Source organism: Convolutriloba macropyga, chromosome 8, assembly GCF_964194025.1.
Source record: "Convolutriloba macropyga chromosome 8, txConMacr16.3, whole genome shotgun sequence".
In the NCBI taxonomy this organism is placed as follows: Eukaryota; Metazoa; Xenacoelomorpha; order Acoela; family Convolutidae; genus Convolutriloba; species Convolutriloba macropyga.
In genome coordinates, this window is record NC_134475.1 from 1,612,869 (window position 1) to 1,627,180 (window position 14,312).

At 35.1% G+C, this 14,312-nt stretch overlaps 1 protein-coding gene across 2 annotated transcripts in view; it reads right to left on the minus strand.

The window, feature by feature from the left end:
• The window catches only part of LOC142344373 (E3 ubiquitin-protein ligase HECTD1-like), a 120,637-nt gene that overhangs the window by 66,987 nt on the left and 39,338 nt on the right, over nt 1-14,312 (minus strand). For both annotated transcript variants that reach the window (XM_075395971.1, XM_075395972.1), the window contains exon 18: nt 858-1,026. In XM_075395971.1, the coding sequence (XP_075252086.1) occupies nt 858-1,026 (169 nt within the window). The remainder of the gene's footprint in view (nt 1-857; nt 1,027-14,312) is intronic.

The window sequence follows — 14,312 nt, forward strand, 5'->3', positions numbered from 1 at the left end:
GAGGTGCAAAAGTGTGGTACCATTGGGAAGCCCTTGCAGAATCGATCTTTAGAGAGGAATTTGAAAATTTCACGAAAAACTTAATAACTCAACGAAGAAGTTTTTTCTCAAAAAACCCAGGGTACAACTTTTTGAAGTTTTTCACTTCTCTGACCTTTTCATTCTGTAAAACAATGTCTATTTTATTCAATTAGTCATTTAAAACAAGATTTCAATAATTAAGAGACCTTGGCTCTGTAAAAAAATATCTATCTAATGGTTAAAAAGTTGTGAGAAAGTTAAAAATAGGGAACGACTCCTTCCAGAAAACTACGGACAATCAGTTTTCACAAAAATTTTCTGCACTTTTAGAATGAGAATTTTTAAAATCGATATCAATAGAACATGAAAGATCTTATTCTAGCGACAACAAGGACTCAATTATTAGCTTTGAAGGTTAGCAACAGTTTGCAAGCAATTCTATAGTTTAAAATTAAGATCTCTCAAAAACGTTTCCACCATTTTTCTTTCTTTTACACGGCTAACGAGCTTCAAAACCTACAAATGCGACAGATTAAAAAAATCATAGACAGACACTATTTAAAGTCACAAGGAATTTTCACATATCCACCAGAAATTTCACATATCCAGAATTTAGAGCTATTAAACATAATCGACTAACGTCGGGCAAATTTTTGTCAACCGACTGTCTTTGTCAGTAGCTAGCTACGTTTTAGTGAGATAGCTTTAGCTTAATTATTAAAGGTGCGGGGTGTGAGCGGGGCGGGGCGCATGGGGTGGTGGTGCGGGGCTACACAAGGGGGGGCTATATTGTATAATTAATTTTCATTATATGAACATTTAAGCCCTATACTAGCCTATCAAAGGGAAACTTCCATCGCCCGCACCAGTATTGTTGGGGTCTAGACCACTTTTTCTCCCACCAGCAGAGAGCAATTCCATGTCTGAGTCACTGGATCCAAATCGGTGCAACCTTCCGCCACTCACATCAATTCCTGGGGGTCCATCAATTCCGCTTCCAGCCATCTACACAAACAATCGTGAAGAAGCCTCAATTTTAGTACCCGCTCCGATACCTTTGGTCACACAGTGAATACATTTCAGCTCATAGGAACATTAAATGCTGTTCTATAGGTCAATATGATGACATCTATGACGATAGATATCGTCAAGAGTTCTGACTATGCTTATTGGAACAAAACTGACAGGCACATAACTTAGTCACGAGCACTCTTACTTTCTAGTGTCTTCCTATAATATTTTTCAAACATCAAAATACGACCTTCAATAAAGCAGTGATCCTATACACGCAAAAACAAACAAAACATCTTAAAACCAATTTAAAAATTTCGGTCTTCAAAAAAACAACCAATAAGAAAAATACTTTATATAAATTTTAAAACCACGCGTCTTTAGAATGAGTACACACAACGAACTTCGGCAAAAATCAGAATTTTTTGAAAGTAAGGGCGTCAAAGTAAGAATAAGCAGACAAACTACATACTACTTAACAACATCATCAAAAAGAACTTTAGAATTAAAACTATTAGGTGAAAAAAGAAAATAAAGGAACATATGAAGGCAAGACTAAAAAAGTCACAAAAATCTTTTAAAATCAATTAGTATCCAAGTCAAAAAAGCGATAGCCGCATTAAAAGGCCAAGGAGAATTGTTATTTATGAGACAACGCGACAACACCAAAAGAAAAGCAACAAAGAAGGCAAGACTAAAAAACACGGAATAGGAAAATAAATAGTTTAAAACTCATGAATTCAAGTCGTTAAACACCCCCGCTATGAATTCAAGTCATTAATTAGATTCATTTAGGCTTCCCAACCGATGAAAACTGTCATTAAGGAGACTAAGTCACAAAATAAAACGAATCACAAAACAGAAAAGAACGAATCATTCAAATTTTTCAAAAAAAAGTTATAAAGTAATTAGAACATTCAGATAACAATTGAAACTACAACATAGTTTGTATTATGCTTCACTATTGTGCCAATGTGACCATTCATAAATGACACAAAAAAAAACAAGTGAAAAAAATAACTAAACTGGCAAAATCTAAAAACCCTGATATTTTATTAAAAACAAACAGTGCCTAAGTCATTTAAGCCATCAATTGTCCTTTGACCAATTCAGAAAAAAGCTATGCATTATTAAGAGTGACTTTTTGAGAAAATCTAGAGCAAAAATTGGAGAAAAGAGGAGCAAAAATAGAACTCAAGCAATCACACGTAAAAAAACGTTCTCAAAACCGAAATGATGTTCAAACAAATTTCTCATTCAATATCTCACATCAATTTCGTTAAAAGTAATCAGAAAAAAAATCACGCTTCAAACCATTTCACTTTTTTGCTCCCATTTTTGCTCCAGCACGATTCAAATTAACTCTCTAATTGGCTAAATTGGCATCTCTTTTACATGAAAAAGCCGAAAAAAGTGAAAGAATCTTGAGAGCAGCTGAAAGAGGCAGCATTAACTTATAAAAGATGCATAATCAAAAATTAACATCTCAGCCTTCAATGAAAAGTTTTTTGGTCTGTCTTTTTTACTGTTCTTTTTTTTGAAACTGCAGATCTACGAAGCTATTGCGGCCATTTTCTGGCGATCTGCAAGCTATGTCAATTAATTTAAGTTGGCAGGTCGAATGTTTGATTGCCCTGATTGCTATTAGTACTGTTGGTCTTTCTTATGCATTTTGTTACTACCGACTTTTCTGATGGTTTTTTTCGTCTGACAATTTGATTTTTTTTAGCGTGAAAAATGGAAGAAATGCATTAAGCCAAGAGCGCAGTAAGTATCTGAGCACATTTCTTCGAGCCTTACTACTCGCTAAATGTAGAGATCACTAAGTTATTGAGAAGGCAAAATCAGGGTTGGAGGGGGCAGTTTGTGGACCAGCCTCCCCAAACACGTTAGTTGGTTAGTTAATAGCAGTTTTCATAATCTCAGTGGGAAGTTATAGGGGCCCTATTTTTTATTTCGTCAAACTAAATTTCGTTTCTCTTTAGCTTAGTTCACAGCTTGTTCAGCATATGGCGTAGGCATCAATCTTCTCTAGGCTAGTTTTACTCTTAGTTCATACTGCTCAAAGTGCTTTTGAGCTGTATTCGCTCAGCAAAACAATCTAGAATCATCAGTCAGTATCGAAACACAAAGTCAAAAATAGAAACGGAGAAACACATAAAGGCCAATTTGAGATGCTACTCGAGTGTTTTTCTTATTAGTTTTAGTTACATCTCTAATGCTTATTGGTATTGATACTAGCCACTGTCTTCTATCGTGTAGAAAAAAGCGTTGTCAACTAAAAATTACACCAAAATAGTTTAAACTTTTTGTACCAAAATGTTCCCCTTTTTTTCGACATTATAGGAATCAATGGCAGCCATTTTCGAGCAGTCTGCTGGGTATATTAAACGGCCGCAAGCCACAGGTGGGAATATTATTGTCCTTGTTTTGCTCCCTTGCATTTCAGAGAATTTGAATTGCATTGGGGCGCTGTCTTTTTAGGATCTGTTCACAATCTCATGATTTTTGAAGTTAAATCGCACAGGTCATTTCGGTGACACCAAGAGGCTGTGGAGTGGTAGAGCGATTGGTTTTTGTTGCATGAACGTTTTTCACTCTAATTTTAAAGTATTGCCAAAACGATTTTTTTAAAACTATTTTTTGACACACTCAATTAACCTTATCTCATTGACAAAAAAAATAAATTTGAGAAAGAGGAAGTCATTATTGAGAGTGAGGCAAGTCTTTTGTGACCAAAAACTCGGTCATGCGAATAAATAAAAACTCGGTCCACTTAGACGGAAAAATGACGTCACGCACTGGATTCAGTCAAAATTGCATGGCGACTGCACAAAAAGAATATTTTAAAGTGCTCATTATGTCATATGGTCGTATCATAACAGTTGACAATGGAAAAACATAGCAGAACAGGTCCTAAAAAAATCAGAGATTTTTGATTGACTAAACATAAAAATAGATCAAGAATGGACTATCAATGGGTCTATCAACCCATGGATCAAGAATGGACAATCAACCCATTTAAAGAAAAATCCTTTAAAAATCGCAAAAAACAAAAATTGAAGTCAAAAAGCCGCATGTGAAAAAAGCGAGAAATTTTGTTCAAACACTGTTTACTCCCTTAACTTTAAAATTAGAGTAAAAAAAATTTGCGCCGAAAACTGATTTCAGAAATCATGAAAATGTGCGAATGAACAGATCTTCAGCGTCCCAAAAAAGACAGCTTCACAACACTAAAAAAACATAGCAGTACAAGCCCTGAACTTTAATTCAAAGCACTAGGCAAGATTAAGATTGGATTTGGAAACCCATTTCGCAAAAAACCATAAACTCGAAAACAGTAAAATTTAAAAACGCAATCCAGAAAGCGAACTTTCGTTCAAACACCGTTTTCACACTACTTTAAAATAAGAGGGAAAAACGTTCACGCAACAAAAACCAGCAGCTCTACCACTCCGCCACTTTCGGCGTATCCGAAATCATCTGTCGAAATTAACTTCAAAAATCATGCAATTGTGAACAGATCTTGAAACACAGCGCTCCCAATACAATTCAAATTCTCTGAGCTGCAAGGGAGCAAAACAAGGACAAAAATATTCCCACCTATGGCTTGTGGCCATTTAATATACCCAGCAGACTGCACAAGAATAGCCGCCATTAATTCCTATAACCACGATCGTGATTGAAAGAAAAGAAAAAAAGGAGAAAATGTTTGTACGAAAAGTGCAAACTATTTTGATGTACTTTTGTAGTTGACAAGAAGATGCAAAAGATTCTTTTTTGTACAAAAAGTGCAAACTATTTTGATATAATTTTGTAGTTGACAAGAAGATGCTCCTTTTTTTTCTACCCAAGAAGATCAGTGGCTAGTTTCTACCAATAAACAAAAACCGACAAACGTCGGAAGAATTGCACTTGAACAACAGGTGAGGCAATTTAATTCAGGGGCTGTAGCCTAAATTCATTTTTCCTTACGGTTGCAAAAAACCTTTCCCCCACCGGGATATGAACTATAGACCTCCCGATCCACGACAACCCGCACTAACACGACATCCATTAAGAAGTCAAAGAAGTTCTAGAAGAAAAAAACAAAATGGCCGATTTGCATAAAAAAGACACACAAACTTACAAAAATTGCTTAAAACTTCGTTCAAGAGCAATTAACCATTAGAGATGTAACTAGAACTAATGAGAACAAAGTTCAAGTAGCATCTCAAGTTGGCCTTTATGGGTCTCTCCGTTTCTATTTTTCACTTTGTTTCAATACTGACTGATTATTCCAGATTGTTTTGCTGAGCGATTGCAGCTCAGAAGCACTTTGAGCAGAATGAGCTAAGAGTAAAACTAACCTAGAGAAGATTTCACGCCCCCGTCATATGCTGAACAAGCTGTGAACTAATCTAAAGAAAAACGAAATTTAGTTTGACCAAGTAAAAAATAGGGCCCCTAAAACTGCCCATTGAGGTAATGAAAACTGCTATTACTAACCAACTAACGTGTTTGGGGAGGCTGCTCCACAAACTGCCCCCTCCAACCCTGATTTTGCCTTCTCAATAACTTTGTGGTCTCTACATTTAGCGTAGTAAAGATCGAAGAAATGTGCTCGGATACTTACTGCGCTCTTAGCTTAACGTATTTCTTTCATTTTTCACGCTAAAAAGAGAAGGCCAATAATAGCCCCAGCTATTGCTTTGCGGCTATTAAAAACAATTGGAAATAAAGGGCAACACAAAAATTTTTACATTGGTTTTTCAATACACACTGACCATTTGTGGTTGCTTTATTGCCCAGCTGTGGTCTAACAACACTTTGATTAAAGAGAACAAAATTAGCCTACAATTTTAAACATAGCTGGCAGATTGCCAGAAAATAGCCGCAATAGATTCGTAAATCGGCAGTCTAAAAAAACAGTAAAAAAGACAGACAAAAAACTCGTCTTTTCATTGAAGGCTGATCTGTTATATTTTGATTAAAAATCTGTATACGTTATTGCTGCCTCTATTAGCGGATCTCAAATAAACTTCATTTAGAGTGACACACACCCACATGACCTTATCTCTTTGAATTAAAGTAAATAAAAGTCAATTTCAAAGTGAGGAAGTTATTTTTGAGAGTGAGGCAAGCCAAGTGTGACCAAAAATTTAATCACGCGCATGAACAAACAAACTCGCTCCACTAAGAGCGAAAAATGACGTCACACATGCAATTCAGTTGAAATTGCATGAACGAATGAACAAAATGTGGCTGTGACGTCATATGGTCGTAACAAAAATCATGACGACGAAATAAAAAAAACCAAGAGAAGGCCAATAATAGCCCCAGCTATAGCTGTGTGGCTATTAAAAACGAAAATTATGGAAAACTTCGAAAAAGCAGCAAAAGTAGGTAAAGTGAAACAAATTTGCTGGAATTAAAAAAAAACGGATGTTTTAACACTCAATATTATGAAAAGAATTTTGAGAAAGTTTATATAAACGCCACAATTCGTTTGATATCCACTCGAAGGAAATGTTCAATTTTCTCAATACTAAAACGCAGTCGGCAAGTTGCCGACAAATATCCACCGCTGACCCACTCAGAGCACATCGCGATTCAAACAGAAAACGAAAACAGAAATCAAGATTTCTAATTGTCAATAATTGACCTAAGTGTGTGCAGCTTCAGTTAGGTTCTAAAATTATCCTAAATTCAGCTTCTTAACTGCAGACCATTAGGCTTAATACTACTTTGAGCTAGCAATCGCTCTAATGAACCAAGATAACCTTACAAAACTTTGTTTCTTTTTCTTCTTATTCGATCTCGGAAACTGTTCAAACCAATTTTTTAATAGTGAGCACATCAGATATTAAAACTGAGCAGACATTACCAGAAAAATGTTCCTTTTATTTTATTGTCCTTTAAAAAGCTTCTTCTAAAATTGGTAAAAGACCAAAACTTTTCATTCAATTTTAGTTTTAAATTGACTTGATAGGCTATGAGTCTTAAGAAAACTGATTTTTGGCTTTAACAGTTTTTTTAAATCTCAAAATAGGTTTTCAAATAAAGATGGACGTAAGTTTTCAGATTATTTTTATTCCGACCCCAATTCAGTGGGAAGGATGAACTATATACTCAAACGGGTTTTTCTGTTAAGTCAATTTTCCAATTTTCACCGATCGATATATTCATTGTAGAGAGTTGTGAGTGGTATCATAAAAAGCCCGTCCAACGTAAAATATAGAATTGAAAATTTTGTGAATAGTAGGCCTATTTCCGTTGTCTTTGCTCACAATTTCCCTAAATTTAGCCCAAACTTCTGTTAATTTTGCTAAAATTCGTGAAAATTGTCAACAATAGTGCTATTGGTATTAACTCAAAAGATAGAGGAGGGTTGCTGAATGGTTTGTTTCGAGTTTTTCTTGCTAAATTTCTTGAAGTTCAGATATTTTTTCATCAAAAAAGTCGCCAAGTATAATTTTTAGCCCACTTTGTTTATATTTGCCAGAAGTAAACACCTTAAAACTTCTAACAAAATCTTTTTAGACTCCAAAAGAGCGCTATTTTTGTTTCCCCTTTCCATAAGTCTCATTCCATTTTGAAAACTGGCTGTTTTTCGTTAATTCAATTCTATATGTATCCATAGAAAATTTTTGTTTTTGATATAATGAAAAATTTCACATGCCAAAACATTTTGCAGTCAAAATATTCAAAATATTCTAGATCATGAAAAGTCTCAATTGCTTTCTTCCAATGTATATATGACGAAAGTCAATAATCTAATAGCTAAATGTTTTAATGACTTTCAGATACAAACATCTAAAAACAAGGAGGTTTGTGAACCTACTGTTTTTTTGATTTCGACATCAATAATAGTTTGATTTTGGATAGGAATCATCAGGACTGATGTTTATAGTGCTTAGACAATTGTTTTCATAAGTTTTTATCAATTTTCTGTACTGGTCCATGTTATTGTGTCTTTTTCTACGTAGATCCTTTACAAAGAGGACCGAATGATAGTCAAATGAGACCCCAGTGCAGAATTAAAACACTGTCGATTGATCACGGCTTTCAATGTTTTTCAAATCTCATAGTTTTAAGGGATTCAATGCTGTTGTTTCGAAAAATATTTTTATAAGTTCTGTCCACATTTAACTTTCTTGTAGTCGTAGAATTTAGTATCACCAAAAACAAGCCGAAATGGATTCCTATGGAGTTAGAAGTCAATCTGTTAATATTTGAAGGCTTATTGTTTTCATGACTACTGAAAATATTTTTTAAAAAATCAGTGGATTTTTCAGCATTAACACTTCTTATCATCTTTCTGTCAATAGGTAGCTTAGTCTCTGTAAAAACAGTCCGTATCTTCTTTTTAGCAAGCCAAAATCAACTAATAGTTTCTTGGCTTCCATACACATTTTCAATTAAAATATTTCGGATATTTGCGAGTTTTTGAGGTTGTTCTCTGTTTCTTGCCACTATAACAAACTGATGGAGACTTCCCATTGGCATTGGGAGATTGCGCAATTGAATGTATAATGTTCCCAGTGAATATATTATTGTTACACAGGCTGTAAAGCCGAATTTTTGCTCTAGTGTTTGATTTTTTTGAGCCAGTTTTTGTTCCTTTTGTCGACTGGTATAATCTGGATAATGAAAGGTCTAATTGGCTTCTTTAAGAGGTATAAATCAACAAGTTTCAATGGCCTCATCAAATATACACCAAAAGGTATAAATGAACCCTTCTAATTATTTACGTTGATACCTAATGGTTTTAACCAATTAAAAAAATGATAGTTTTCTTTAATGTTTTCTCTACTTCAATTATCTTGAGGTTTGTTAAAAATATGTAAATTCTTGAAAGTTTTCTATCTTTTCCCCATTTGGTAGACCATTAAATCAAAAATGCGGATGAGCGGGGTGGTAACATTATGTGCAAACGCACATTACCGAGCCTCCTTGTTTAAATAAAACTCAACGGTTCTTCAGGAAATTGCTAAAATATGGGAAACTGCTAGAATCTTGCTCCATCAATTCGCTTCTATTACACTAGCATATTTATTGCTAGGGAATGTAATCCTGAATTTAGGATGGTTGTTGTGGCATAAAATGAAGTTTTCAAAAATTTGGAAAATGAAAATTTTGAGACAGAGAAAACTATGAATTATTGTTGTTGTAGCTGTCGTTTTATTGATGTTATATTTGAGCTGCAACTCGCAGCTAATTTTTGGCGGGATACGGGCGCTTATTGGCGTTTTCAACTGGTACCCTAGTTGCATTTGTTCAAAAAACAGCCGGCAGATTGCCCAAAAATAGCCGACGTTGATGCACATCGGGATTGAAACAGAGGAAAAACATAGCTGGCAGTTTGCCAGAAAATAGCCGCAATTGCTTCGTAGATCTGTAGTCTCAAAAACAGTAAAAAAACCGACCAAAAACTAGACTTTTCATTGAAGGCTGAGAATGTTATATTTTGATTAAGAATGTGTATAAGTTATTGCTGCCTCTATTAGCTGTTCTCAAGTAAACTTCATTTAGAGTGGCACACATTCACCTTACCTTTTCTCTTTGAATTAAAGTCAATAAAAGTCAATTTCATAGTGAGGAAGTCATTTTTGAGAGAGGTAAGTCAAGTGTGACCAAAAATTTAATCACGCCAATGAACAAAAAAACACGCTCCACTAAGAGCGAAAAATGACGTCACACACGCACTTCAGTTGAAATTGCATGAACTAATGAACACAAAAAGCTGCTTTGAAGTGGCTGTGACGTCATTTGGTCGTAAAAAAATCTTGACGACGAAATAAAAAAAAACAAGAGAAGGCCAATAATAGCCTCAGCTATCGCTGTGCGGCTATTAAAAAAGACAAATTAACCGAATTTTACTTTTTTTCTCAGTGTCAAAAACTGTTCTAATTTGACGTGCAGTTTCAGTTGGATTCAAATATACACTTCATTCAGCTTCTAAAATGAACGCTAATAAGCTTAACCCAATATCAGCTAGAAAACACAAATGACCCTTGATAACCAAATTCTCAATGACAATGACCGGGCTTTATCGGCTTATCAGGTTCATTTGATTTTCATCTTTTTACTTTGACAGTATTCACCAAATTGCGTAATTGAATGCGTGAAAATTTAAAAATCCATTCATTTGAAACAGTGAGTTAAGTAAGTCAGAAGTCAAACGTGAAAACCGAGACTTACGTAAAACCAAAAACGTGATCAAAAGGTAAAGCGAATTTAAAGAACGCCTAAATAATAGCCGTTGATTTAGTCAGCAGCTATTAATAAAAATAGATATGTTAGTAGTAGTGTGACTGCCTATCCACAACTTGCTTGTGGAGCGGCGACCTTTCTGCATCTAAGCCATGGTGAATGCCATGCGGTCCCCGGATTAGGAGCGGCATCATCAACACAGGGGCAAGGCGGATTATTCTGTGAAGTGTGGTCGTGCTGGACTGATAGTATTAAGTCCAGCTAGTTGGCTACCTCTACCGGTCTTTCCCACAGGTCTATCACTTTCATGTCCGTGGTGTTCTTACTGCAGCTGAAACTGTGTTTCTGTGTGAATTTGTGTTTGTAAAAATTTGAATTAGTTTTCGGTGGTAAGCTGATTCCCTATTCAACACAAAAACCGACTAACGTCAGATGAGTTGCCGTCAAGCGAACGACAGGCAGGGGCAAGATAATTTAAGGGTGTAGCATAGAACATTTTTTTAAGGCAGCCCGACCTCAGGAGTTCGAATCCGCGACCTCCAGGATAGCGACCTCCACGATAGCAGTCTGACATCCTCATTTTTTTGAGCCAGTTTTTGTTCCTTTTGTAGTCGACTGGTATAATCTGGATAATGAAAGGTCTAATTGGCTTCTTTAAGAGGTATAAATCAACAAGTTTCAATGGCCTCATCAAATATACACCAAAAGGTATAAATGAACCCTTCTAATGATTTACGTTGATACCTAATGGTTTTAACCAACTTAAAAAAAGATGGTTTTCTTTAATGTTTTCTCAACTTCAATTATCTTGAGATCTGTTAAAAATATGTAAATTCTTGAAAGTTTTCTATCTTTTCCCCATTTGGTAGACTATTAAATCAAAAATGCGGATGAGCGGGGTGGTAACATTATGTGCAAACGCACATTACCGAGCCTCCTTGTTTAAATAAAACTCAACGGTTCTTCAGGAAATTGCTAAAATATGGGAAACTGCTAGAATCTTGCTCCATCAATTCGCTTCTATTACACTAGCATATTTATTGATAGGGAATGCAGCTGAAACTGTGTTTCTGTGTGAATTTGTGTTTGTAAAAATTTGAATTAGTTTAAGGTGGTAAGCTGATTCCCTATTCAACACAAAAACCGACTAACGTCAGATGAGTTGCCGTCAAGCGAACGACAGGCAGGGGCAAGATAATTTAAGGGTGTAGCATAGAACATTTTTTTAAGGCAGCCCGACCTCAGGAGTTCGAATCCGCGACCTCCAGGATAGCGACCTCCACGATAGCAGTCTGACATCCTCACCACAAAGCTACAATGGCTTTGATCCTCAACCACTCAAAATCGCTTTTATGTTAGCGACAGACAATGAGAGCAATTGAGATTACTCAAAAATGAAGAACTAAAGTGGAAAAACGTAATGCACGAAGTCAAAGAATGCTCTCGAACAAAAGCGCCAGAACAGTTAAGCAACATTTTTGTATAAAAAAGACCAACATGTTTACAATAATTGTCTCAAAATTTGTACGAGAGCAATTTAAAGTAAATCTAAATAATATGTGGAGGGTCAGAACTTCGTTTTCTGTGTTCTTCTAGATGATTATGGTGTCCCCCTAGTTTTTCAGTAAAAAAACGTATTTTGTTAAATATCTTTCCATTGAGAATAAAAATTTGGATTGTGTTTTATGATGATTATAAACATAGCCGGCAGATTGCCGGAAAATAGCCGCCGTTGACGCAAATCGGGATTGAAACAGAAAAAGAGATTGAAATTGACAAAAAATTTTCCTAAGTTTCAAAAAATTTGTTCTACTTCAGTCTGCAGTTTCAGTTCCAAACCTATAATTACTTCAGCTTCTAAACTGAAGGTTATAAAGCTTAATACTAATGTCAGCTAGCAATCGCTCTGATAATTTTGATATACTAATGCACTATGACTTAATGACCGGGCTTTATCGGTTTATCTCGTTTCTTTTGAATTTGCACTTTTGACATTGACCTAATTCACCACATTGCGCAATTCAATGCGTGAAAGAATTTAGAATCCACTCAGTTGAAACAGTGAGTGAGGTAAGTGAGAAGTCAAACGTGAAAATGGTGACGTATGTAAAATGAAAAACGTGATAAAAAGGTAAAGCGAATTAAAAAAACAGCAGGACAAGTCCTGAAGTACAAAGAATTTTATTTAACTAAACAAAAAAACTAGACTTAGAGCGGACTATGAGTGAGTTGGGAGAATCATTTCGAAAAAACAAATCAGATCGAAAAACAAAAACATAGCCGGCAGATTTCCGGAAAATAGCCGCGAAAGACGCTTGTGGCCTTCCATGAATTGAAACAACTAATAAAACAAGATAGACAGATTGACCCAAAGTCCTTTAGTAGACCACTCGATTTTTTGGGTTAGATACGTACTGTCATTTTTATGATACACATACGGTCTATAAGAAAAAGCCCTAAAAAAGCTTTTCCAACATCGATTTTCGAAACTAATACTCAAGAATTAGGGCATATAAGTTTGGCACTACTTAGATGCAAACTATTAATCTTTAACTAGTAAATGTTCATAAAATAAAGTTCCATAAGTGAGTTCAGAAGTAATTATTTGAGTGAGGTAAGTCACGCAATCGACCTAAAAGCAGAAATGACGTCACGCACACATGTTACCTGCAAAGCAGTAGAAGGCACTTAATTAATTGAAAAAGTCAGGGTAAGACTAAACACAAATCTGTTAGACGAAGTAAATAAAAATTAGGAGCGCAAAAATAGCCGCCTGGAATTGCTGACGCGGCTATTAAAAAACAGAAAATCAATATCAAAACACCGCTAGAATAAAAAAACAGAAAATCAATGTCAAAATGCAGCGTGTGAACAAAAAACCACTAGCGAGAAATGGAAATTTGGTTCAAACAAAAAAACTAGGCCTAGAATGAACTATGAATGGATTGGAAAAACCATTTAGAAAAAAATCCGATCCAAAAACGTCGAAAAAACAGTAAAAATCAAAGTGAAATTGCCACATGTAAACAAAAAACCACTAGCTAGAAAACGAATTTTTGTTAAAACACCATTTTCTCACTCTACTTTAAAATTAGAATAAAAAATTCACGTCGCAAAACCACTCGCTTTTTCGCTCCACTTCCTGTTTTTCGCTCTATCAATGTCAAAATGCCGCTAGGAAGTTAAATTTGATTCTAACAAAAAACTAGGCCTAGAATGAACTATGAATGGATTGGAAAAACCATTTAGAAAAAAAAATCCGATCCAAAAGCGCCAGAACAGTTAAGCAACATTTTTGTATAAAAAAGACCAACATGTTTACAATAATTGTCTCAAAATTTTTACGAGAGCAATTTAAAGTAAATCTAAATAATATGTGGAGGGTCAGAACTTCGTTTTCTGTGTTCTTCTAGATGATTATGGTGTCCCCCTAGTTTTTCAGTAAAAAAACGTATTTTGTTAAATATCTTTCCATTGAGAATAAAAATTTGGATTGTGTTTTATGATGATTATAAACATAGCCGGCAGATTGCCGGAAAATAGCCGCCGTTGACGCAAATCGGGATTGAAACAGAAAAAGAGATTGAAATTGACAAAAAATTTTCCTAAGTTTCAAAAAATTTGTTCTACTTCAGTCTGCAGTTTCAGTTCCAAACCTATAATTACTTCAGCTTCTAAACTGAAGGTTATAAAGCTTAATACTAATGTCAGCTAGCAATCGCTCTGATGAATTTTGATATACTAATGCACTATGACTTAATGACCGGGCTTTATCGGTTTATCTCGTTTCTTTTGAATTTGCACTTTTGACATTGACCTAATTCACCACATTGCGCAATTCAATGCGTGAAAGAATTTAGAATCCACTCAGTTGAAACAGTGAGTGAGGTAAGTGAGAAGTCAAACGTGAAAATGGTGACGTATGTAAAATGAAAAACGTGATAAAAAGGTAAAGCGAATTAAAAAAACAGCAGGACAAGTCCTGAAGTACAAAGAATTTTATTTAACTAAACAAAAAAACTAGACTTAGAGCGGACTATGAGTGAGTTGGGAAAATCATTTCGAAAAAACAAATCAGATCGAAA